This window comes from Hyperolius riggenbachi, chromosome 9, assembly GCF_040937935.1.
Source record: "Hyperolius riggenbachi isolate aHypRig1 chromosome 9, aHypRig1.pri, whole genome shotgun sequence".
In the NCBI taxonomy this organism is placed as follows: domain Eukaryota; kingdom Metazoa; phylum Chordata; class Amphibia; order Anura; family Hyperoliidae; genus Hyperolius; species Hyperolius riggenbachi.
Genome location: NC_090654.1, coordinates 282,375,329 through 282,399,258, shown reverse-complemented (window position 1 = coordinate 282,399,258; position 23,930 = coordinate 282,375,329). Strand labels below are relative to the sequence as shown.

Here is a 23,930-nt window from a genome sequence, read left to right as displayed (position 1 = left end):
ATCTGGGTATCTTCCGAATCCGAATTTGAGCATCCCTGTCCCCTGCACCATGTTTAGTATATTTTTTCCCATAGAGTTTGTCCTCTAAATCTAGGTCCGTCTTATAGTCCAAAGTGTATGATAGTCCCAAAAATATGGTAGTTTAACTGCCATCTTATAGGTTTGCAGAACAAGGTTTCAAAACATTTTTTGGTCTCTGCAAAAATAAAAAAGAGAAGGAAACCTATCCAGTGAATGCTGGAATGCTTATATGGTATCATGAGAGAGCAACGCACGCACTCAACGCAAAGCACAGACACACACAAGCACACAAACACACCAGGCTTACTTTGTGAGGGCAGGCGATCGTTCTTGGGGCATCATCTTCTTTGATTTTCCTAGGCTTCATTCTTCAAGAGAAAAAACACATTATACGTGATCAGTGGAGAGAGTCAAATCGCTGCTTTACAAATACAGCCGGTCAGGACTTAAAGAGAAACTCCGACCAAGAATTGAACTTTATCCCAATCAGTAGCTGATACTCCCTTTTACATAAGAATTTTTTTTCACAAACAGACCATCAGGGGGCGCTGTATGACTGATATTGTGGTGAAACCCCTCCCACAAGAAACTGAGGAACGTGCTACTCCTGGCAGTTTCCTGTCTGTGAACCTTGCTGCATTGTGGGAAATAGCTGTTTACAGCTGTTTCCAACTGCCAAAAAGCATGCAGCAGGCAGGGCTTTCTCACCTTTTTGTGGGTTGGAGTGTGTGAGAGTGAGTAAGATTATATATTTATCTCAATAGATCTCTCATTTTCTATCATCATTTACCCCTTGTTTGGTTTCCTACTTTGTACAGCACCACAGAATATGTTAGCGCGTTATAAATCAATAATAATACAATTGGATTAAAAGATTGTTTGGTGAGCTGCTCCTGGAATCTTTCTCCCTCTTGGAATTATTGAATCAATAATAATGACAAAAATGTTATAGCGTCCTAGCACAGCACAACGGGGGGGGGGCAAGGGGGCATAAGTCTGAACTCAAAAAGACAAAGTGAAAGTGCCACCAAGCGTGTCCAGTTCTCTCAGCAACTGTCCACACTAGAATTACTTTAAAGGGGTTCTTCCGCGAATGAGGAAAAAAAATCAAAATGGTTTATGCATAATCTATTAAAAATCCTTCTAAAATAGTGTGAAAAGTTTTTTAAAAAAATGAATGGTTTCACCAATACAACATGTAATGTATACAGTGACGGCTGAGGTGACTGTGAGGCTAATCCATTTGTTAGGGGTGGTTTTTTTGTTACTGTCATTTCACAAGCTGCTCCCTACCTAGTTTTCATTGCTGTAATGCAGGGCTATGATGAAGTGCTGTGCAATGGCAGTTACAGCTGAATAACGGCTGTGCTGCTCTGTAGTTTCTGCTTGTACTTCCTTACAGAGCTGACCCCCATCCCCCCCCCCCTCTCTGTACTGTACTGAACTGTAGCTCAGGCAGCTAACTTGCCGTGCAATGGATAGGAAGTCCTCTGCACAGACGCTGAAGTCTGGTTGCCCGGCAACGAGGTAAACACGTGATTTGCTCCGAAGAGCTGCCCGACCTCTGCCTACAGGGAGAGGCGGGGGGAGGGGGGTCAGCTCTGTGAGGAAGTACAAGCAGAAACTACAGAGCAGCACAGCCGTTATTTTAATAGCTGTAACTGCCATTGCACAGCACTTCATCATAGCCCTGCATTACAGCAATGAAAACTAGGTAGGGAGCAGCTTATGAAGTGAAAGTAACAAAAAAAACACCCCTAACAAATGGATTAGCCTCACAGTCCCGTCAGCCGTCACTGTATACATTACATGTTGTATTGGTGAAACCATTCATTTTTTTGAAAAAATTTTCACACTATTTTAGAAGGATTTTTAATAGAACATGCATAAACCATTTTGATTTTTTTTCCTCATTCGCGGAAGAACCCCTTTAAGGGACACCTGAACAGAGAAGAATGTGGAGGCTGCAATTTTGATTTCCTTTTAAACAATACCAGTTGCCGGGCAGTCCTGCTGGTCTCTTTGGATGCAATAATGCATGAATCAGGGCTGTGGTGTCCGTACAAAAATCATCTGACTCATTTTATGAAACCACCGCCCCCGACTCCAGGTACCCAAAATTGCTCCGACTCCAAAGCCCTAGTATGCATCACACACCAGAAACATGCATGCAGCAAATCCCATTAGACCTCAGAAGTCAGAGCACCTGATCCCCATGCTTGTTCAGTGACTGTGGCAAGTATTGGTGTTCAAACTTGGGATGCAGCATTTCGGAAACCCGAATTATGCCGAACACCGCGCTCCAGCTACTGGACAGGGTCACGGGGAGGTCACTGAAGTGTGGGTTACCCTGTGCTGTATGTGACTGCTGCTTCCGCCTTTCCTTTAGGAGGAAACATCTGAGTCATGTGAAGCACTTTGTGAAACCCGACCCCCCGACCCTGTCCACCAGCTCAGGTGCTAAAGTGCTGTGTATTTCGAGTTTCCGAATGCAGGAACCTAAACTCAAACATCATAATCTATGGCTAAGAGTATAAAGCCTCATACACACACCAGTCTAGAATTGGCCAATAACGACCCCCTCAGGCGATAGGCGCGTGTACAGCAACTGGCGCTCGGTAAACTATTCGCCCAGCAGATCAACTTAGCCAAGCAGCGGCCAACTTCTTTGAAGATACCGCCCCCCCCCCCCCCCCCCCGGACACTTCAGAAGACTCTGCAATTTTGAAAGTTTAGAGATCAGTGGCTCTTTTGCATGGATAACCAGAGTTTATTAACTCTTCCTGTACTGGAAATAATATTAGACTTATGTCTCTGCTCCTAATGTTTTATTTCTTAGCTGTACTACACATACAAATCATAATTTTATTTTCACTTCAGATTCCCTTTTAAGCACTTCCAGGGTGAACTGGCCTTCAAGTGTAATGATCCCAGAGCGGACATATGAACATTGAATGTAGGAGACAGTCTGTTTAGCCTAGGAGATGACAAACGTTACATGAGCTAGCTGCACTGACAATTACATGAGAGAGTATATACCAGTTGCCATGTGTAAGGAGCCACTGTCACCTCGCTCCTGGAGTTTGGCCAGCCCTGAAGAGACACCCACCAGCTAGACATTTTAAACTGTACAGCAATTACCTTGCAAATTCCGCCAGCTGCTTTGGATCGGACAGGTCAATGCCCGGAATGCCACCTGGAGGCAGCTTCTTTCCAGTCATGTACTCCGAGTAATCAGGTGGGGAGTTTTCACCAATAATCTGCTCCTCCACCACCGTCTCATGGTCAATGTCTTTCTTATCATCTGCAGAAAAAAAACACAAAACAGGTTTTGCAGAGGTTACAAAAACTATTCGAATGCGCTCTGATTGCAAAGATAAAGCAAAACAAGTCCTCTCATCACAGCAAACTACTGCTTGTTCTGCTTAGAGGGTGCGACAAGTTACATAGTTATTTGGGTTGAAAAAAGACCGAGTTCAACCAGAAAATAAAGTACAACACCAGCCTGCTCCCTCACATATTGCTGCTGAGGGACTAAAGAAAAAACAAGGACAAACCAGCCGTACAAAACAACTCTACAGCACAACTACAGTCAATAACTGCATTCTGAGGCCTCATTTTATTGAATATCAGTGACTTTAACCACCAAAAATTAAGTAGACTTGAACTCTTGCACAGGACAGAAGGAAAATAGAGAAATGCTCCCTGTATGCATTTAGAGAGTTTAGTGTAATTTCATCACTTCAGCTGTCTCAGGTCAGGAATCTCCTCAGCCAGGGCAGAACAGCGAATAACACAGGATGTTAACCCTGTCTGCTTCCATGAAAGCAGGAAGTAGACACAGCAGATTTATTGCAAGATTTGTATCAGCTGTAACAAAGAAATGTTTTTCTTTAAAGGTTATTATGATGTTGCTTATATTTTAGAGCAGAGTGGAATTTCTGAGTTCAGGTCCGCCTTAAAGCGGAATATAACCCTGCATTTCAACTTTGCTCTAAAACATGATTTACAGTATATTATATGCAACCAGCATTTTTTTTTTTTTTTTACTAGACCAGCATTGAAAGGGTTACACAGGGCTTTAAAGTTCCTGGAGATTTCTGCAGATGCATCTGAAGCTGACATAGATACATTTTGTTTACATAAATGTATCTAAGTGTTGAATGTGACTCATCTCTCTGACTGAGAAGGAGTTGGAGGACAGCCAAAGAGTGTGTAACGTTTCTCAATAGATACATATAACTAAATAGAATGTAACAATCTGAACTTCTGCATATCTCTCCACGGAACTTTAAACCTCTATGTTTAACCCTTCCAATGCTGGTCTAGTAAAAAAAAAAAAAAATGCTTTTTGCATATAATATGCTGTAAATGTTTTAGAGCAAAGTTGAAAGTTGGTTATATTCCGCTTTAAACAAAACTGTATGCTAAGCCAGCGTATCGCACTGATGCATAGTAATTTTGGATTGTATGACTGGCTTTCTTCACACTGAGCCGAATCTGGCTCTAGGCAGGGTCTGCTGCCACTCTAAAGCAGATCATGGCATTCAGAGTTGCAATGCAGTCCACTACCTTAACCCCCCTGGCGGTAATCCTGAGTGGAGCTTGGGCTGAGATAAAGGTGCTGAGAGCAGTAAGCACGAGCTCAGATCGGGTTAGCCCAAACCACCGTGCGCATTGTATTCCTGGGTCCCATGCGCAATCAGTGCTGGTCAGCGGGACCCAGGCTTCTCCCCCCAGCCGACAGGATTCCCTTAACCTCTATTTTTCCAGGGATCCCGGATGCAAATCACGATGGCAAAGTGGCGGTGTGGTGTGACGTCGGGCAAATAAGGCAGGCAGAATACTCTCTGCCTGCCTTATTTGTACAGTTTCACAATTTAAGTTAATTCATTAATTGTATTAATTCAACAACTGTGTTCCAGTCTTATTTATATGCAGAATGTCTACCGGGCTTTTATTCTGAAATATTTTAGTGAGTTACAACTTAAGAATTGGAGGCCTAAAATTCTTGGGGAAAAAAATTTAAAAAATAAATAAGTACTGCTTTTAGACCCATAAATCCAGACAGAAATGCACCGCCAGGGAGGTTAAGCAGGCAGGTTTGTCCACTGAAGAAATGCAAAGGACAACCCCCCCCAACATGACCGGGCACTAGAACCTCCGTTCTTATCAATGGGCTGCTTTGCACTACAAGCCGTACTAAGGTTGCGGATGGAGGTGGGGACAGTAATTGCACCAATGTGGGTTATTTCCTGATCATTGCTCTGACGCTCTGCACTTTTCACTGGGGAGGCTGCCTTGCATAGCTGCGACAGCTCAAATGGAAGCGACTATAACATCAGGGCTGTGGAGTCAGAGTCGAGGAGTTGGAGCAATTTTGGGTACCTGGAGTTGGGAAAAAATGCACTGACTCCTAATGAATCTAAACTAATTAAAATAGAAAATATTATAAAAGGTTATATTTCTCAGATAATAGTAGTCAAATATATACAGCTTAGTCCACAAAAATGAAATAAACCAATCAAAAAATAGTTACTTGTGCTGCTTCAATAAAGCAGTCCCCGTATTTTTAAAGTCAGGTATACATATCTGATTTTGACTGTATATACGATGTGTACATCAGACTCTTTTATATGTACTAAACATCTATGCTGTAAGAATAAAGCCTGATGTGTAGCCGTGTCACTAATAGAGATGGTCAATGAGATGGAAATAATTTATGCAAATGTACGCACTCTTTGCTCATGAAATCAGTTGGAGGATTTTTGTAGCAACTCCACAGCCCTGGCCAACATTGGATCATATTAGTTATTGTTTTCAGCAGTGGTGTAGTGGATAGCACCTCGCCTTGCAGCACTGGGTCCATGGGTTTGAATCACAGCCAGGGAACTATCTGCACAGAGTTTGTATGCCCTCCCCATGTCTGCGTGGGTTTCCTCCGGACACCCCAGTTACCCCTCACACCTATAAATAGAAAATTGCGCAAAAAGTGGGATCAGCGCATCACCAGGCCGCCTCCGAATGGCCTTCGATCAGAGATGCGCTGAGCCCCCCCAGAGACTGCAAACGCACCTTGAACCCAAACAGAAGCTCTGCATATACACCAAAAGCAAAGCTGTTAAGTGGGAGCGGCTGACCAAAAATGAATTAAAGTAGTACATAGCAAGGAAATGAACAGCGCTACTTAAAAACAGATGAGTGCCTACCTGCAAAAGAGTGCAAGCCCCACTTGTGGGATAAAATACACACCGAGCATACACATGACCTGTCTACCCCTGGAGGATGTTGGTTTCCTGTAACAGCTTGCATGCAACTTGTTAAGTACTCGTCCCTCCCACTGCGAAGAAGTCAATCCTCCATGGGAGGGGACCTAACACTAACTAAATCCTACCTATGCATATGCATAGCCTGGGTGCGCTACCAAATAAAATGGAAAATTGCGCAAAAAGTGGGATCAGCGCATCACCAGGCCGCCTCCGAATGGCCTCCGATAATACCCATAAATACAGAGTTAATTGACTTCCCCCTATGTTGGCCCTAGACTACAATGGACATATGACTATGGTAGGGATTAGACTGGGAGCTCTTTTAAGGTCTAGAACCCACTAGCAGTACATTACTAAGTTGTTTCTAAGCGCTTGTGATTTGAAAGCTCTTGCTAATGTAATGCTATGAGTGTGATCCCATCAAAATCCCCCATAGTACTGCATTAGCAAGAGCTTTTTCAAATCACTAGTGCTTAGAAAAGGCTGTCAAGTGGGTTTGAGCCCTGGGGCATAGTCAGTAGCATGCTTATGTACTGTGTAAAGTGCTGCAGAAGCCAAGAATATAAAATAATTAACTGTATTACATGAGACTGTACAATGGTTTTAGCAAGACGTGAAGTTGTATGTTATGCTTGCTCTATTTTGATGATGTGAATGCAATCTAAAAAAAAAAAAAAAAAAGTCGTACACACGCTTGACTAAAGTCGGCTGAGGCGGCCAATAACGACCACATCAGCCGATAATAAAGGTGTGTGTACAGAGATGCCTGATCCAAGACTCGCAAGCGATATGCCCAGCGGATAAACCCACCCCCAGCGACGGCCTATTCCTTTGTGGATTCAAAGTTGCTGCTGCGCTCTCCAGACCTGCAAGAAATAAATCTCCACATAGGGCAATATCGTTCAATCTGTATAGATCACCACTCCATTTATTCCACGTGACTCATGTGAGGTGCTCTCCCAATTAATAACCTTATCCCCTCTCGCTAGGATGCTCACCAGATTCTGGCCACCCCAGCGTTCAGGTGGATCATGCACAGTATGTTTAAATTCAGTTCGCTGATTTCTATAAAGAGGAAAGAAATCTCCACATAGGGTAATACAGTTCAAACTCAGTAATTCCAAACACTGATTCCACCCTGTGTTTCTCAAAATCACCCTGTGATTGTGTCAATCCACCGTGCTGCACAACACACTGCTCACCAGATGCAGCCCACCTCTGATCCTAGGTGGAAGTCACGCTATATGTAATTGCCAGAAAAACTTCTCACTCCTAGATCCTTTTAACAGGCCATTTCAAGGTCTTGCTTTAATTCCACTTTAAAAATTGCTCAATGTAAAAAATATATAAAAACAAGAAACCATCATAGCGTAACACAGTAATCAATATTGCACTGCGCAAAGATTCAGTCTCACTTACGCCTCCATGTGCGTTCTGCGCATATCAAACATCAACAGCTGCCAATGCCCATCCGTCTGGATGTCGTCTGGTATCCGGGTGCGCCTAAGAACTCCGCGCTCTCCCGTTCCGCCACCTCTTCAGGTCGCAGGGTATCAGTCCGTGCGCTTCTGTACTGACCGGCCGGTCCGTGCGCTCTCTTCCTCCTGTGCGACGTCAGTATTATTGATTACTGTGTTACGCTATGATGGTTTTTTGTTTTTATATATTTTTTACATTGAGCAATTTTTAAAGTGGAATTAAAGCAAGACCTTGAAATGGCCTGTTAAAAGGATCTAGGAGTGAGAAGTTTTTCTGGCAATTACATATAGCGTGACTTCCACCTAGGATCAGAGGTGGGCTGCATCTGGTGAGCAGTGTGTTGTGCAGCACGGTGGATTGACACAATCACAGGGTGATTTTGAGAAACACAGGGTGGAATCAGTGTTTGGAATTACTGAGTTTGAACTGTATTACCCTATGTGGAGATTTCTTTCCTCTTTATAGAAATCAGCGAACTGAATTTAAACATACTGTGCATGATCCACCTGAACGCTGGGGTGGCCAGAATCTGGTGAGCATCCTAGCGAGAGGGGATAAGGTTATTAATTGGGAGAGCACCTCACATGAGTCACGTGGAATAAATGGAGTGGTGATCTATACAGATTGAACGATATTGCCCTATGTGGAGATTTATTTCTTGCAGGTCTGGAGAGCGCAGCAGCAACTTTGAATCTATTACCCAGTGACTGGACTATCTGCAGCGACCCCAGGAACTGTCATTTTGGTGATAATAATCAGTGGGGAACTGTGGCGCAGGGTTAATTAATTTGCTATTCCTTTGTGCACACCTCTTGTCACACCCCTCGCCACTCCGCAAAGCAATAGTATGCATTGTCAGCTGACTCGCATCTGTGCAGTTCGGTCCAGCAATGTTGCCTAAGGTGATCGCGTTCCAATCACAGACTACACAGTAGCACAGCCACTCGTACATGATGGGGAGCGTTCCTGGGGTAACAGAGCAGCTCTTGTCAGGCATGTTCCTTGGATGCACGTGTGGCAATGGTGGCCTCCAGGACATGGGAAGCGTCTGGAGGATCCAGAGGATTACCACTTACAAGGCAAGTATTTTTTTTTTTTCTTTAAATTTTGCCTCAGGTATACTTTACAGGAAAACCAGAGATGGGGAATTATAAACAAAATATACATACCTGGGGCCTCCTCCAGCCCCCTCTAAGGCCTACTGCGTCCTCACCGCCATCGTCTGCCTCCTCGTTCTTCTACAAATGGCCGCGGAAAGTCCTTCAGTCCTCGGCCAACTGCACATGTGCGGCTGCATGCGCACTTCCACCGACGGGAGCATTCTGCGCCTGCACAGGTGCGCCTCACGGTGACGGGAGAGCGTGCAGAATGACCCTGACTGGACGACTTACCGGGGCCAGTTGCGGATGAACTAGGCGGCGACAGTATGTATATTTTGTTTATTGGCCATCTCGGGTAAGGTTTACGAAAAGATGTTAGGATTATCTAAAGAGTGGATCCGAGAAACTTTTACTCATCGCATAATTCTGTTCATTACATATAGTTTATATGGCATTCTTCAAGCCAAATTTTTTTTTTTTAATAACCTTATTCCCTATAAACAGAACAAGCCTTGCCCACAGCTCCTCCAGCGCCTAGACACTCTGAGACCCATGTAGCAGGGGCCTATGGGAGCTCAGTCTGGCCAGGAGGAGGAGTTGGTAGTGAGAGATTTCAGAGGCAGAGGGGAGAAAAAGGGAGTGAAGTTTTCACAGGCTGAGGGCTGGAGATGCAGAGCAGCTTACCTGTGTAATGATCGCAAGCAGAACATGACTGCTCTCATTGTATCACAGGAAGAAATAATGATATACTGTTGAAGCTGTTTGCAGCTAGATTTGCTGTGTAAACTCTGAAAAAATCTAAAATTTAAGTTATTTGTTATAGTTAGTTTTTCATCTCAGATCTGCTTTAAAGGGCAACTGAGGTAAGAGGTAAATGGAGGCTGCCATATTTATTTCCTTTCAAACAATACTAGTTGCCTGGCAGTGCTCCTGATCTGTTTGGCATCAGTAGTGTCTGAATCACAGCAGAAATAAGCATGCAGCCAATCTCGTCAGATCTGACAATGTCAGAAACACCTGATCTCTCGCATGCTTGTTCAGGGTCTAAGGCTAAAAGTATTAGAGGCAGAATATCAGCAGGACAGCCAGGCAACTGGTACTGCATAAAAGGAAATAAATATGGCAGCCTCCATATCCCTCTCACTTCAGTTGTCCTTTAAAGTGAATCTGAAGCGTGGGTAAAAATAAAAACCGGATACTCCCGAGGAGAGGGAAGGCTCTGGGTCCTATACAGCCTTCCCTCTCCTGCCGGTCTCCTTCGTTTGAATCTCCCGACGACGCGGGAGACTTCAAGCAATCTTCGGAAGTACTCGGGCTTCCTAAGAAGTAGCTCCGCACTGCGCACACGCGAGTGAACGAGGGCGCTCACGTGTGCGCAGTACGGAGCAGCCCATCTTCAGACGCTCGAGTGCTTCTTAAAACTGCTGATGTCTCCCCAACCCGGAAGAGAGTAGTCCACAACCAATTGGCCGCGGCCTGCTAACGGGGAGGCCTGTGGGGGAACATGGACACTGGGAGGAGAACGGGATGACTCTATAGGACCCAGAGCCTCTCCTCAGGCAAGTATTGATTTTTATTTTAAAAATGGTCTTCAACCCTCCCCCCCCCCCAAAAAAAAAAAAAAAGAGAACCTGAGCCAAAGCCTGCATTCAGAAAGACATACTGTACGTAGCGGCAGTCAGGGAAGCCTCAGGATCCTCATGTACAGCCAGATGGATACTGTTGTCCCTCTTACTTGGCTGATGCAGTTGCTCTCTGTGTTTAGTAACAGGGAAGCCCCCTGATAGTCTTGGCTGCACTCTAGGGTCACAGACCCTCACAGTGCGCAAACACTGGGCTCTTATAAGACACCGATCAGCACATATCTTTAGCAGTTTTTGCTCAGTAGTAAAGGGGGAGGAATTATCTTATGTAAATGGAACTTCAGTCTCCATCCAGGAAGCCTGGATTCTGTGTCACAGATGGGTCAGTTTATACATTTTAATTTATGTTACTCCTCTAACATCCGCTGCCTTTGTAGCCCACAGGCCATAGACAGAGCAGGTGAAATTCTCATGATTAGAAGATGTTGGGGAAAGAAGTTGGACAAGTTGTAAGCCTTTTACTTATCACTATTACTTCCCTATGGAGCCAAGTATGAACCTGCCAATGAATAGTGTGTGTACAGTAGTATTCCCTTATGTAAATTGTCGCCAGGATATTCAGCAATAGACTTCTCAGGATGACAAGACTGCCATCTGCTGGCAACAAATGGTATGTAGCATTAGAATATAGATCTATTTTATATATCCCTCTCTAAATATAGTCAAAGCTCAACAAAGCTCCAATATATGGAATTCTGTGACCATTTAAGACTTAGGTTTGAATTGTAACTGTATACTGAAAAGAATATAATGGTCTGAGTCTCACACAGCCCCCTATTACAATCACCAGAGCTTGAGTATATATGTGACGTCACTGACTATGCCTGCCGCTCATGTTAAACATGAATACACACTGTCTATATATAAGCAGTACCAATCGAAAGTAGTGTCAGGTTTTATACTCACCTGGGACTTCCTCCCTGAGGCCGCTCAGTCCCTCGCCATCTCCCCAAGCAGCTCCTATCCTCCGCTGGACAGCCCGGTATTCTGGCCAAGTTGTGCTTCACTGGGAGCGTACTGCACAGTAACTACCAGGGCTGTGGAGTCGGTACAAAAATCTTCCGACTCAGACTCAGTTTATGAAACCTCCGAATCCTCGGCTCCGTGAAGCCAGCCGGCCCGGAACCCAGCGGAGACCAGGGGACTCGCGCCGGCCGGATCAGGTAATGTATGCGCGGGGTGGGGGCAGCTGCACAGATTGTGATCGGTTTCATGCTGAAATCGATTCACAATCTCTTTGCGGTAAAGGCAGCCATACCATCCCTCTCTGATCAGATTCGATCAGAGCGGGATCTGTTGGCCGATCTGATGGCAAAATCGACCAGTGTATGGCCACCTTTACTTCCTAGTTTACTGAGAGCACAGAGAGGGTTAACCTCCTGCTTTTACATATTAGCTCAGAAATTGGTGGCAGAGACTTGACAGCTCAAAATTACACTAGCTCATTTGTTGCAGATAAGGGGGAATTAAACAGGCAGTTCTCTAAAACAGTGTGGATTTCTCTGTTTTCCTTCTCTAGTGCAAGAGTTCATGTCTGCTTTGAATACACTGCAGAGGCCTTTCTTCCAACCTGAACACACTAGCAGCTCTGCCCGTCTGAATTTTTCAGCCATGCACATTGGTATAACATCTAAGTGGAGTTAGCTCACTCGCCTTGCAGCACTGGGTGCCCAGTTCGAATCCCAGCCAGGGCACTATCTGCACAGAGTTTGTATGTTCTCCACGTGTCTGCATGGGTTTCCTCTGGGCACAATGGTTTCCTCCCACATTCCAAATACAGATAAGGGAATTGGCTTCCTCTAAGTTGGCCCTAGACTATCATATGTACACTACACGATACATACATAGACACGTACGAGAGGAATCGACGCGGGAGACTTGGGCGCAGGTTATAGCCTGTAATATGGCTGATCCTGCTGCTGCACAAGTCCTGGCCGTGTTAAATACTATTCGCCCTCCAGGCCGCCATGGATGGTGGGGAATGAAATCATTCTTATTGCGTTTTAAAAGTAACTTCAGCTCAGTCTTCTGACGGCTCCAAAGATATTCCCTATGCGCCCAAGTCTCCTGCGCTGGATTCACTGTGTTCGACATAGACATAGGACTATGGTAGGGATTAGACTGTTAGCTCCTCTGAGGAACAGTTAAGTGACAAGACAATATATTCTTTGCAGCTCTGCGGAACATGTTGGCGCTGTATAAATACTTTCTGCACACACAAGTGTGAACCTACACTAAGGCCTCGTTCACATCAGGGCCGTTTCTGTGCGCTTTTTACAGCGCACTGCCCTGTGCGATCAGCAAGGTATTTATTTTCACATGTAACTGGTTCACATCTATGCGCTGTGCTGAGCAGCGTTACAGAAACGTAGGGTTGCATGCATTTCTGTGCGTTGAGCTGGAAAGCACACATCACTGCAAGTGAATGGGGGCGCTTTTTTAGCGCATAGAAGCGCGTACAAGTGCATGCGTTTTTTTACCCCTAATTGGAGAAAAAAATACATTTACATACAAAAACAAAGTTTGACAACTGCTGCTGGTACAACAAGCAAAACATGCTTTAAAGAAGCGCAGCGCAACGCACAGAAACGCGCACTAAAGCGCGCGTTTACCATGCGCTTTCACACGGTTTTCAGCGCAGCAGATGTGAACGAGGCCTAAAACCTAGTAAACAAGGATGCCATCCATTCATGCAATCATTCTAGTGGGATTTCCTAATCAGAGATTAAAAAAAAAAAAGTCAGAAGTGCCAAAAAGTCACATGCATGCTTGTCCAGTGGCTTGTCTAGGGTCTCTTGTAAAGACACAAAGCTGCAAATGTAGTGTTTAAATATTGTGTAATTGCTACAAGTGGTCCTCAGTATAGGGGAGACGCCGCTCCACGGCCCCCAGTATAGTGGACACGCCGCTCCACGGCCCCCAGTATAGTGGACACGCCGCTCCACGGCCCCCAGTATAGTGGACACGCCGCTCCACGGCCCCCAGTATAGTGGACACGCCGCTCCACGGCCCCCAGTATAGTGGACACGCCGCTCCACAGCCCCCAGTATAGTGGACACGCCGCTCCACAGCCCCCAGTATAGTGGACACGCCGCTCCACAGCCCCCAGTATAGTGGACACGCCGCTCCACAGCCCCCAGTATAGTGGACACGCCGCTCCACAGCCCCCAGTATAGTGGACACGCCGCTCCACAGCCCCCAGTATAGTGGACACGCCGCTCCACAGCCCCCAGTATAGTGGACACGCCGCTCCACAGCCCCCAGTATAGTGGACACGCCGCTCCACAGCCCCCAGTATAGTGGACACGCCGCTCCACAGCCCCCAGTATAGTGGACACGCCGCTCCACAGCCCCCAGTATAGTGGACACGCCGCTCCACAGCCCCCAGTATAGTGGACACGCCGCTCCACAGCCCCCAGTATAGTGGACACGCCGCTCCACAGCCCCCAGTATAGTGGACACGCCGCTCCACAGCCCCCAGTATAGTGGACACGCCGCTCCACAGCCCCCAGTATAGTGGACACGCCGCTCCACAGCCCCCAGTATAGTGGACACGCCGCTCCACAGCCCCCAGTATAGTGGACACGCCGCTCCACAGCCCCCAGTATAGTGGACACGCCGCTCCACAGCCCCCAGTATAGTGGACACGCCGCTCCACAGCCCCCAGTATAGTGGACACGCCGCTCCACAGCCCCCAGTATAGTGGACACGCCGCTCCACAGCCCCCAGTATAGTGGACACGCCGCTCCACAGCCCCCAGTATAGTGGACACGCCGCTCCACAGCCCCCAGTATAGTGGACACGCCGCTCCACAGCCCCCAGTATAGTGGACACGCCGCTCCACAGCCCTCAGTATAGTGGACACGCCGCTCCACAGCCCTCAGTATAGTGGACACGCCGCTCCACAGCCCTCAGTATAGTGGACACGCCGCTCCACAGCCCTCAGTATAGTGGACACGCCGCTCCACAGCCCTCAGTATAGTGGACACGCCGCTCCACAGCCCTCAGTATAGTGGACACGCCGCTCCACAGCCCTCAGTATAGTGGAGATACTACTGTTTACAGTCACATACAGACCTTCAGAGCCCCCCCCCCCCCCATGTTCTCCTATAGATGTGCACACAGCGACTGATGTCACGTATACTGTATACCAGATTAAACCGCATACCAATATATTGCATACAGTGGTGTGAAAAGCTATTTGCCCCCTTCCTGATTTCTTATTCTTTTGCATGTTTGTCACACTTAAATGTTTCTGCTCATCAAAAACCATTAACTTAGTCAAAGATAACATAATTGAACACAAAATGCAGTTTTAAATGATGGTTTTTAATATTTAGTGAGGAAAAAAACTGCAAATCTACTTGACCATGTGTGAAAAAGTGATTGCCCCCCTTGGTAAAAAAATAACTTAACTGTGGTTTATCACACCTGAGTTCAATTTCTGTAGTCACCCTCATGCCTGATTGCTGCCACACCTGTTTCAATCAAGAAATCACTTAAATAGGAGCTGACGCACAGAAGTAGACCAAAAGCACCTCAAAAGCTAGACATCATGCCAAGATCCAAAGAAATTCTGGTACAAATGAGAACAAAAGTACTGTAATTGAGATCTATCAGTCTGGTAAAGGTTATAAAGCCATTTCTAAAGGGTTGGGACTCCAGCGAACCACAGTGAGAGCCATTATCCACAAATGGCAAAAACATGGAACAGTGATGAACCTTCCCAGGAGTGGCCGGCTGACCAAAATTACCCCAAGAGCGCAGAGAAAACTCATCCGAGAGGCCACAAAAGACTCCAGGACAACATCTAAAGAACTGCAGGCCTCACTTGCCTCAATTGAGGTCAATGTTCACGACTCCACCATAAGAAAGAGACTGGGCAAAAACGGCCTGCATAGCAGATATCCAAGGCGCAAACCACTTTTAAGCAAAAAAAAAAAAAAAAAAAAACATTAAGGCTCGTCTCAATTTTGCTAAAAAAAAACATCTCAATGATTGCCAAGACTTTTGGGAAAATACCTTGTGGACCGACGAGACTAAAGTTGAACTTTTTAGACGGTGCGTGTCCCGTTACATCTGGCGTAGAAGTAACACAGCATTTCAGCAGAAGAACATCATACCAACAGTAAAATATGGTGGTGGTAGTGTGATGGTCTGGGGTTGTTTTGCTGCTTCAGGACGTGGAAGGCTTGCTGTGATAGAGGGAACCATGAATTCTACTGTCTACCAAAGAATCCTGAAGGAGAATGTCCGGCCATCTGTTTGTCAACTCAAGCTGAAGCGATTTTGGGTGCTGCAGCAGGACAATGACCCAAAACAAACCAGCAAATCCACCTCTGAATGGCTGAAGAAAAAAAAAATGAAGACTTTGGAGTGGCCTAGTCAAAGTCCTGACCTGAATCCTATTGAGATGTTGTGGCATGACCTTAAAAAGGTGGTTCATGCTAGAAAACCCTCAAATAAAGCTGAATTACAACAATTCTGCAAAGATGAGTGGGCCAAAATTCCTCCAGAGCGCTGTAAAAGACTTGTTGCAAGTTATCGCAAACGCGTGATTGCAGTTATTGCTGCTAAGGGTGGCCCAACCACTTAGGTTCAGGGGGAAATTTCTTTTTCACACAGCTCCATGTAGGTTTTGAGGTTTTTTTCTTGCTAAATAATAAAAACCATCATTTAAAACTGCATTTTGTGTTCAATTATGTTATCTTTGACTAACAGTTAACGGTTTTTGATGAGCAGAAACATTTAAGTGTGACAAACATGCAAAAGAATAAGAAATCAGGAAGGGGGCAAATAGTTTTTCACACCACTGTATGTAAAGGCAGGACAAATCCCAGCAATGATGTAAACAAGCAGCTATATCCAGTTTCTGAATACCATATAGTATATTGGCTACAAAAAAAAAAAATATATGCAGTACATATACACACACCTAGGCCATTAGAGTCTCCATACCAGTGCCCACAGTGACAGTTATATTACCATGCATTTGATATTGCTCCAGCCCCTAGCAGCCTATCTACTCTGCCTGTGCTGACATGGTCAGGAGTGTTCTGTGCAGGCGCAGTAGCCCTGCGCAGAACACTCCAGACCACGTGAGCGCGATCACAAGCAGCGTTCGCGCAGTAGATGCCTTCCGGCATCTGTAACAGAGGGGGAACACATCTGCTGCCAGGGGCTGGAGGAAGCCCCGGTTAAGTAGATCTATTTTTATTTTATTTTTTAATTTGCTCGCACAAGTCCTTTAAAGTAAACCTGAGGTTGGTCAATGGCCCCGATTTATACTTACCTGGGGCTCCCTCCAGGCCCGTGGCCTCCCTAGTCGTCCTCTTCATTCTGCCACTATGATTCCTGGTAATCCAGGCAGTGGTGGGCTTCTGCTCATGCTCCGCCATGCTCACCTCTCACAGTGCTCCCGTGGCCTGGAGAGTTCTGCACGGTAAGACTGTGCAGGAGCAGAACGCTCCAAGGGACAGGAGTACAGCAGTGGCGCACACGGTTGGGCATGCGCAGAAGCCCACGACTGGTGTCGACTGACCACATCACCGGGAGTCATAGCGGCAGAACGGAGGGGCCGCAGAGGACAGTCCTCATGAGGATGGTGGAAACCCCGGGTAAGTATAAATAAATGGCCAATTTACCATCTCAGATACACTTTAATTAAAAGCTAAGAAAAACTGAAAAGGGGTGATTTTCAGGATGTTCTGGGTTCTGCGATTTCTCCAATCCTGACACATTTGTGTACAACCAACAGTGGCATCCGTAACACATGCCACTGCTACATGCAGCCGACCAATTCCAGACCAGAAACTGCTGGATAGACGAGTGGGCATACTTGTTGCGGCATCAATTTTCATCTGTTTCAATAAAATTATCGAAATGGATGGTCAATCGGACAAAAAACAAACAAACAGCTAGCTGTATGGCCATCTTTAGCTACAGCATCAAGCTCATCTAAGCATGCAAATAACAGAAAATTTCATACAGATAAGATAAGGACACTAGGACCAGAAGGAGGCAATTGAATCCCCCCATGCTAATATACACACACAATGCAATTTCTTGCCCATTTGGCAGGAATTTGACAATTCTTTCCAACATGTCAGATCTGCTCAGTATAACGGGAAAGATGTTCCTAAGTTATCATGAGAGAAAAACAATCCCATTATTGATTAAGAGCAGTTTGGACATTACACACAATACAACTTCCATTACTAGTTGATGGAACAGTAAACTGAATTGTGTGTACACAGCATAACTAAAGAGTTTTTATACAGTAATGTAAACTGGTTGTCTATGTGATGTTTGCTGTGAGAGGGACAGTAAGCTGTGGCAGTAGGGAGGGAAATTAACAGTGAGCTGGGATAAAAAGAAATAATGGCAGACGTTATGCCACTTTTAGCAGAGGAACAGTAAAGACGGAAGACAGCAGATTTTTTTTTTCATATCACATTTTCTCCTAAATCTAACAGCGGACACAAACCAAGATAGGCAGGCTATATGAGTGATTTCTCATTGGATGATTATTTTATTTTCAGTTAATCTGGTGTTCCAGCTCACTTGAATACATCACTATATAAACCAAGTATTGACCTCATGCTGTACTGTGTGAGCAGGGTTGCCAAATCAATACTGACACTTAAGTTATGCATGTTCTAGGGGCTACTGACACATAATCAGCACCTAAACAGCAGCCAAACAAGCCACAAGGTCTGTATAATGCAGGGCTGTGGAGTCGGTCCAAAAATCCACCGACTCCGACTCCTTAGTTTAGGATTCCACCGACTCCGACTCCACGACTCCTCTAATTTGCATATTACAATTTTGTTGATTAAAAGTATGTAACATGAAATTTGTCTCTTAACTACCAACGCTTAGGAATTTTACAAGACAACTGAAGTGAGAAGGATATGTAGACTACTATATTTATTCCCTTTAGACTAAAACTAGTCCTTGGTAAGAGTACTTGTAAAAGGTACAAACCGGAACAAAGAACATCTATTAGGCCCTAGGCACTGTAAGTGTGGGTACATGTAAGAATGATGTGCAGGTACTCTGCAGGGGAATGAGGAGATTGTAAACAGACAACACCTCTGTGTTCAATGTGCACAGCATTCTCAGTGGATTCCCTGCAGCTCTGTGGGGAGAGCATATGTAGAGTATAGTACTACTGTGTAACAAAGTAAACCTGAGACAGATGAAATTAAAGTTTTATACATACCTGGGGCTTCCTCCAGCCTCCTTCAGGATAATCAGTCCCTCATTGTCCTCCTCCACCACCTGGATTTTCTGCTGAGTCCAGGTACTTGAGCCACTCAGGTGTAGTGCGCATGCACACACTCCGCCGCCAGGAGCATACTACACCTGTGCAGCACTATTGCGCAGGTGCAGAATGTTCCTGGCTGTGGGAGCGGCATGCGGCCGGACATCGCTGACTGGCTGAATTACCAGGACTCATAGCAGAAGATCCGGGTGGTGGAGGACAGTGAGGGACTGATTAGCCTGAAGGGGCCTGGAGGAAGCCCCAGGTATGTATAAAACTTTACTTTTCATCCGTCTCAGTTACCCTTTAATTTGTAGTCACCAAACCAAATTTTAATAACATATCAAATTATTTGATTTCATCAGCAAAGGGAGTGCATACATTTGCATAAATCAGCATCAATGCAGAATTATTTCCATCTCGTTGACCATCTCTATTAGTGACATGGCTACACATCAGGCTTTATACTTACAGCATAGAGGTTATTTAGTATATATAAGAGATTCCTGTGTACACATTATATACAGTCACAATCAGATATATATATCTGACTTTAAAAATACGGGGACTGCTTTATTGAAGCAGCACAAGTAACTAATTTTGATTGGTTTATTTCATTTTTGTGGACTAAGCACAGCTATTACTGTATATATACATTATTTTTAATGATTATTATCTGAGAAATAGAACATTTTATCATATTTTCTATTTTAATTACAGTTACAAATTCATTAGGAGACGGAGTCGCTGCATTTTTCCCCCGACTCCAGGCACCCAAAATTGCCCGACTCCACAGCCCTGGTGTGTGTGTGTGTGTGTGTGTGTGTGTGTGTGTGTGTGTGTGTGTGTGTGTGTGTGTGTGTGTGTGTGTGTGTGTGTGTGTGTGTGTGTGTGTGTGTGTGTGTGTGTGTGATGAGTTGGCAACACTGCATGAGAGGTGTATAATCGTGATGGCATGCAAGCCTGTGCACAGATATACAAGTATTGGATGGCACACATCTGCATTTGTCAATAGAGACATACAGTACATATATGTAATGGCTTGTAGGGACGCCGTGTCAGCAGGAAGCACAATGACAAGCTGCCCATATGGGAACAGTACACAACAGGAGGCCAGTATGGGGACCCGCACATAGGACGTTAGTATGATTAAACAGTACACAGCACAGTACTGGGACAAACAGGAAGCCTCAGCTCTGTGTTGTGGGAATGGTGATGAGGACAACACAGTGTAGTATGTGTAGAGTCAGGAGAACAGTGACGGGATAGCAAACACAGGAAAGAATGGTTACAGATGGCCTGGGCGATGTGTAGTAGGAATGGCGAGCACAGTACTGTATGGGGTCAGTCAGGAGACTAGTGGAGGGACCGTACACAGCCAGTATGGGGTAGGGGAGTCAGGCGGCCTGGACGCTGTGTAGTGGGAATGGTGAGGAAGACAGCACACAGCACAGTGGAGGCCAGTACGGGGACAGTCAGGAGACAAGGACAGGAAACAGGGCAGTAGACAGCATAGTACGGGGACAGTCAGGAGACAAGGACAGTAGACAATATAGTATGGGGACAGTCAGTCTAGAGGCCAGTAGAGGGACAGCATACAGTACAGCATGGGAACTGTACACAGGTCAGTATACAGTAGTCAGTCTGGAGGACAGCACAGTATGGGAACACAGTGTCAGGAGACTAGTAAAGGGCATTATACAGTACAGTAAGTCAGGAGGCCAGTAAAGGGAATGTATACAGTACAGGGACAGTATAGAAGTCTAGAGGCCAGTAATAATAATAGCAGTATTTGTATAGCGCCTTTCTCCTGTCGTACTCAAAGCGCTTGTGAGGCAGCCACTAGAGCGCACTCAGTAAGCAGTAGCAGTGTTAAGGAGACTTGCCCAAGAAACTCCTTACTGAATAGGTGCTGGCTTACTGAACAGGCAGAGCCGAGATTTGAACCCAGGTCTCCTGTGTCAGAGGCAGAGCCCTTAACCATTACACTCCCCAGCCACTATACAGGAGATGGACAGTACAGTATGGAGACAGTGTCAGCATACCAGTGGAGGGACAGTACACAGGGCAGTGTACAGTATGGGGACAGTCAGTCAGGGGAGCAGTAGAGGGACAGTACATAGTACAGTATGGAGACAGTGTCAGCATACCAGTGGAGGGACAGTACACAGGGCAGAGTACAGTATGGGGACTGTCAGGGGAGCAGTAGAGGGACAGTACATAGTACAGTATGGGAACAATGTCAGGAGACCAGTGGAGCGACAGTACACAGGGCAGTGCACAGTATGGGGACAGTCAGTCAGGGGACCAGTACAGGGACAGTATATACTATAGTATGGGGACAGTGTGACAGGAGACAGAACACAAGACAGTGCAGGGTGGGGTAAATGCAGGAGGCCTGGGTGCTGTGTAGTGGGAACAGTGATGAGGACAGTACAGTATTGGGATAGCAGAGTAATGGCCAGTATGGGGACAAGCGGCCAGGGGACCAGTAGTGGGACATTACACAGCAGCAGTGGGAGGCAGTTAGGCGTCCTAAGGACTGTGTAGTGGGAATAGCGAGAAGTACAGCACATAGTAAAAAATGGGGACAGTCAGGAGAGCAGTGAAGGGACAGCGCACACAGGTACAGCATGGGGACAGTCAATGGAAGGACAGCACACAGCTAGTGTGGGGTGGGGGATAGTCAGGCAGCCTATGCGCTGTGTAGTGAGAAGGGTGATGAGTGTGGGGACAGCAGTGTGGAGGCCAGTAGAGGTACAGAGTACAGTGTGGGGACACAGTGTCAGGAGAGCAGTGGACAGCAGTACAGCCAGCATAGGGTGGGGACAGTCCAGGGGAGCAGTATGGGGACAGTCAGGAGAGCAGTGGATGGGACAGGACAGTATTGGGGACAGTCAGGAGAGCAGTGGATGGGACAGGACAGTATTGGGGACAGTCAGGAGAGCAGTGGAGGGGACAGGGCAGCATGGGGACAGTGATGAGAGCAGTGGAGGGGACAGGGCAGCATGGGGACAGTGATGAGAGCAGTGGAGGAGACAGGGCAGCATGGGGACAGTGATGAGAGCAGTGGAGGAGACAGGGCAGCATGGGGACAGCCAGGAGAGCAGTGGTGGAGACAGGACACAGGACAGTCAGGAGGCCAGTGGAGGGGACCGGTGTTCCAACATTTTAGCATACCCGACAGAATAGCATACAAATGCTACTGAGCATGTGCAAAGTCATGCAGGGCATACATTAACCCCATAATACCCATCAGCAGCATTAACCTTTTCAACCCCAGTTAGCTGCCTGTGTGCTGATGTGCAATCTCCACTATCCAAGTGGACATAGAGTTAGAATAAAAAGTTGTCCGAGCGAAGCGAGGACCGAGCCCGCAGCCCAGCAAGCGAAGCGAGCGGGCAAGGGGACATTGATTCTACTAACAAGGGGTATATAACTTTAAATGTATGCTATTCTGTCAATGTATGCTAGTTAGTTGGAACACCGGACAGTGAGTCAGGAGAACAGTGGAGGGGACAGTCAGGAGAGGAGTGGACAGGGCAGTGTGGGGACAGTCAGGAGAGCAGTGGAGGGGACAGGGCAGTATGGGGACAGTCAGGAGACCAGTGGAGGGGACAGGGCAGTATGGGGACAGTCAGGAGCGCAGTGGAGCGGACAGGGCAGTGTGGGGACAGTCAGGAGACCAGTGGAGGAGACAGGACAGCACACAGGACAGGGGGGAGGAGGGGAAGTCAGGCAGGGCGCTGAGCAGCAGCGGGAATGATGATGGCGGCGGCCCCTCCCCCCGGTGTATGAAGTGCGCCATTGCGGCCTAGCAGCAGGTCCCCCTCCCCCGCTCGCTCCCGAGCCCCGTCCGCCATCTTCCCCCCCCCCCCCCTCTCTCCCCAGCGCCCGCCATGTTTAGGCCCGCCATGTTTGCTGAGTGAAGATGGCGGCGCAGTAGCAGCAGCAGCTCACCTGAGGCCCACATGGTGACGGAGAACTCGCCCTCCAGCGTCTTGATCTGCACCTGCTTCTGCTCCCACTTGCGCGCCCCGGCCTCGCCGCTCAGGTAGCCGCTCCTCTTGCCGCTGCTCTTCTTCCCTCCGCCGCCGCTCCTCCTGAGGCGGCCGCCGCTCCTCCCGGCCACCGTCACCAGCGTCTGCTCGATGTAATCCCCGCCGTCCTCCCCGCCGCCCGGCTGCGGCACCGGGATGAGGATCTGCTCCTCGTATCCGCCGTCCTCCGGCCGCAGCTCGGATTCCGAGTCCTCCCCGCCCACCACCTCCTCGCGGGTCTGCACGAGGATCAGCTCCTGGTGGAGCGGCGGCAGCGGCTGGAGGGCGATCATGGCCGGCTCGCCCTCCTCTTCCTCCTCCTCGCCCACCACCGTCGTCTCGATGGATTCCACCTCAATCTCGTGCAGCTCCACCAGCTCGGCCGGCAGCTCCGAGCCGTCCGCGGCGATGTACAGCGTGTCCCCCATGGCCAGGAGCGCCGCCTCCTCCTCCACCACCGCCGCCGTCTCGGCTGCTGCTCGGGGGCTACTTCCGGCTGCTCGGGCCCGGTGGGGTTATCGCGGGGGGTGGGGGGTTTTCCGCACGTAATTTTTTAGCGAGCCCGGCCAGCAAATCTCGCGGCCGTCCGCTCCGGCATCATCTCGCGAGAGCAGCAGACATTTCAACGGCCGGCCTGGGAGGCGGCGCGGGCGGCATCCTGAGGAGGGGGGCGGGGCCAAGGCAGGCCGGCCGCCATCCACAGAGCGAGAGGACGGGGTCACGTGGGTGAAGGCTTGGAGGCGCGCGCCCAGTTCTATCCATGAGGTGGGCGGCGGGGGCGCGCTTTCACTTATACCTCCAATCTATTGCTTTGAGAGAGAGGCTTACTGGGGCGCGCTCTCACACACAGCAAGATTGCTTCATGAGAATGGCTATCGGCGGGGACGCGCTCTCACACAGCACAACTATGGCCTCAGGAGACGGTGGTTTCCGCGCGCTTACTGCGGGAGCGCGCTCTCACACCACAACTATGCCCTCAGGAAAGAGAGAGAGCCTCGGCCGCGCTCGCTCGCTCGCTTCCTACATATGGCGTCGGGGGCGCGCTCTCACACACCACCGCTACAGTTTTGCCTCAGGAGAGAGAGGGGCATCCGCGCGCCTGTTTCCCCACA

At 47.5% G+C, this 23,930-nt stretch overlaps 1 protein-coding gene across 1 annotated transcript in view; it reads right to left on the bottom strand.

Annotated features, from left to right (window-relative positions):
- Positions 1-23,477, bottom strand: part of YY1 (YY1 transcription factor) — a 28,609-nt gene extending 5,132 nt beyond the window's left edge. Inside the window, exons 1-3 of the mRNA XM_068254694.1 lie at positions 22,739-23,477; positions 3,163-3,325; positions 329-389 (exon numbers count right to left, since the gene is read on the bottom strand). Coding sequence (XP_068110795.1) covers positions 329-389; positions 3,163-3,325; positions 22,739-23,246 — 732 coding nt within the window. The 5' untranslated portion in view covers positions 23,247-23,477. The remainder of the gene's footprint in view (positions 1-328; positions 390-3,162; positions 3,326-22,738) is intronic.
- Positions 23,478-23,930: the final 453 nt, after the last annotated feature.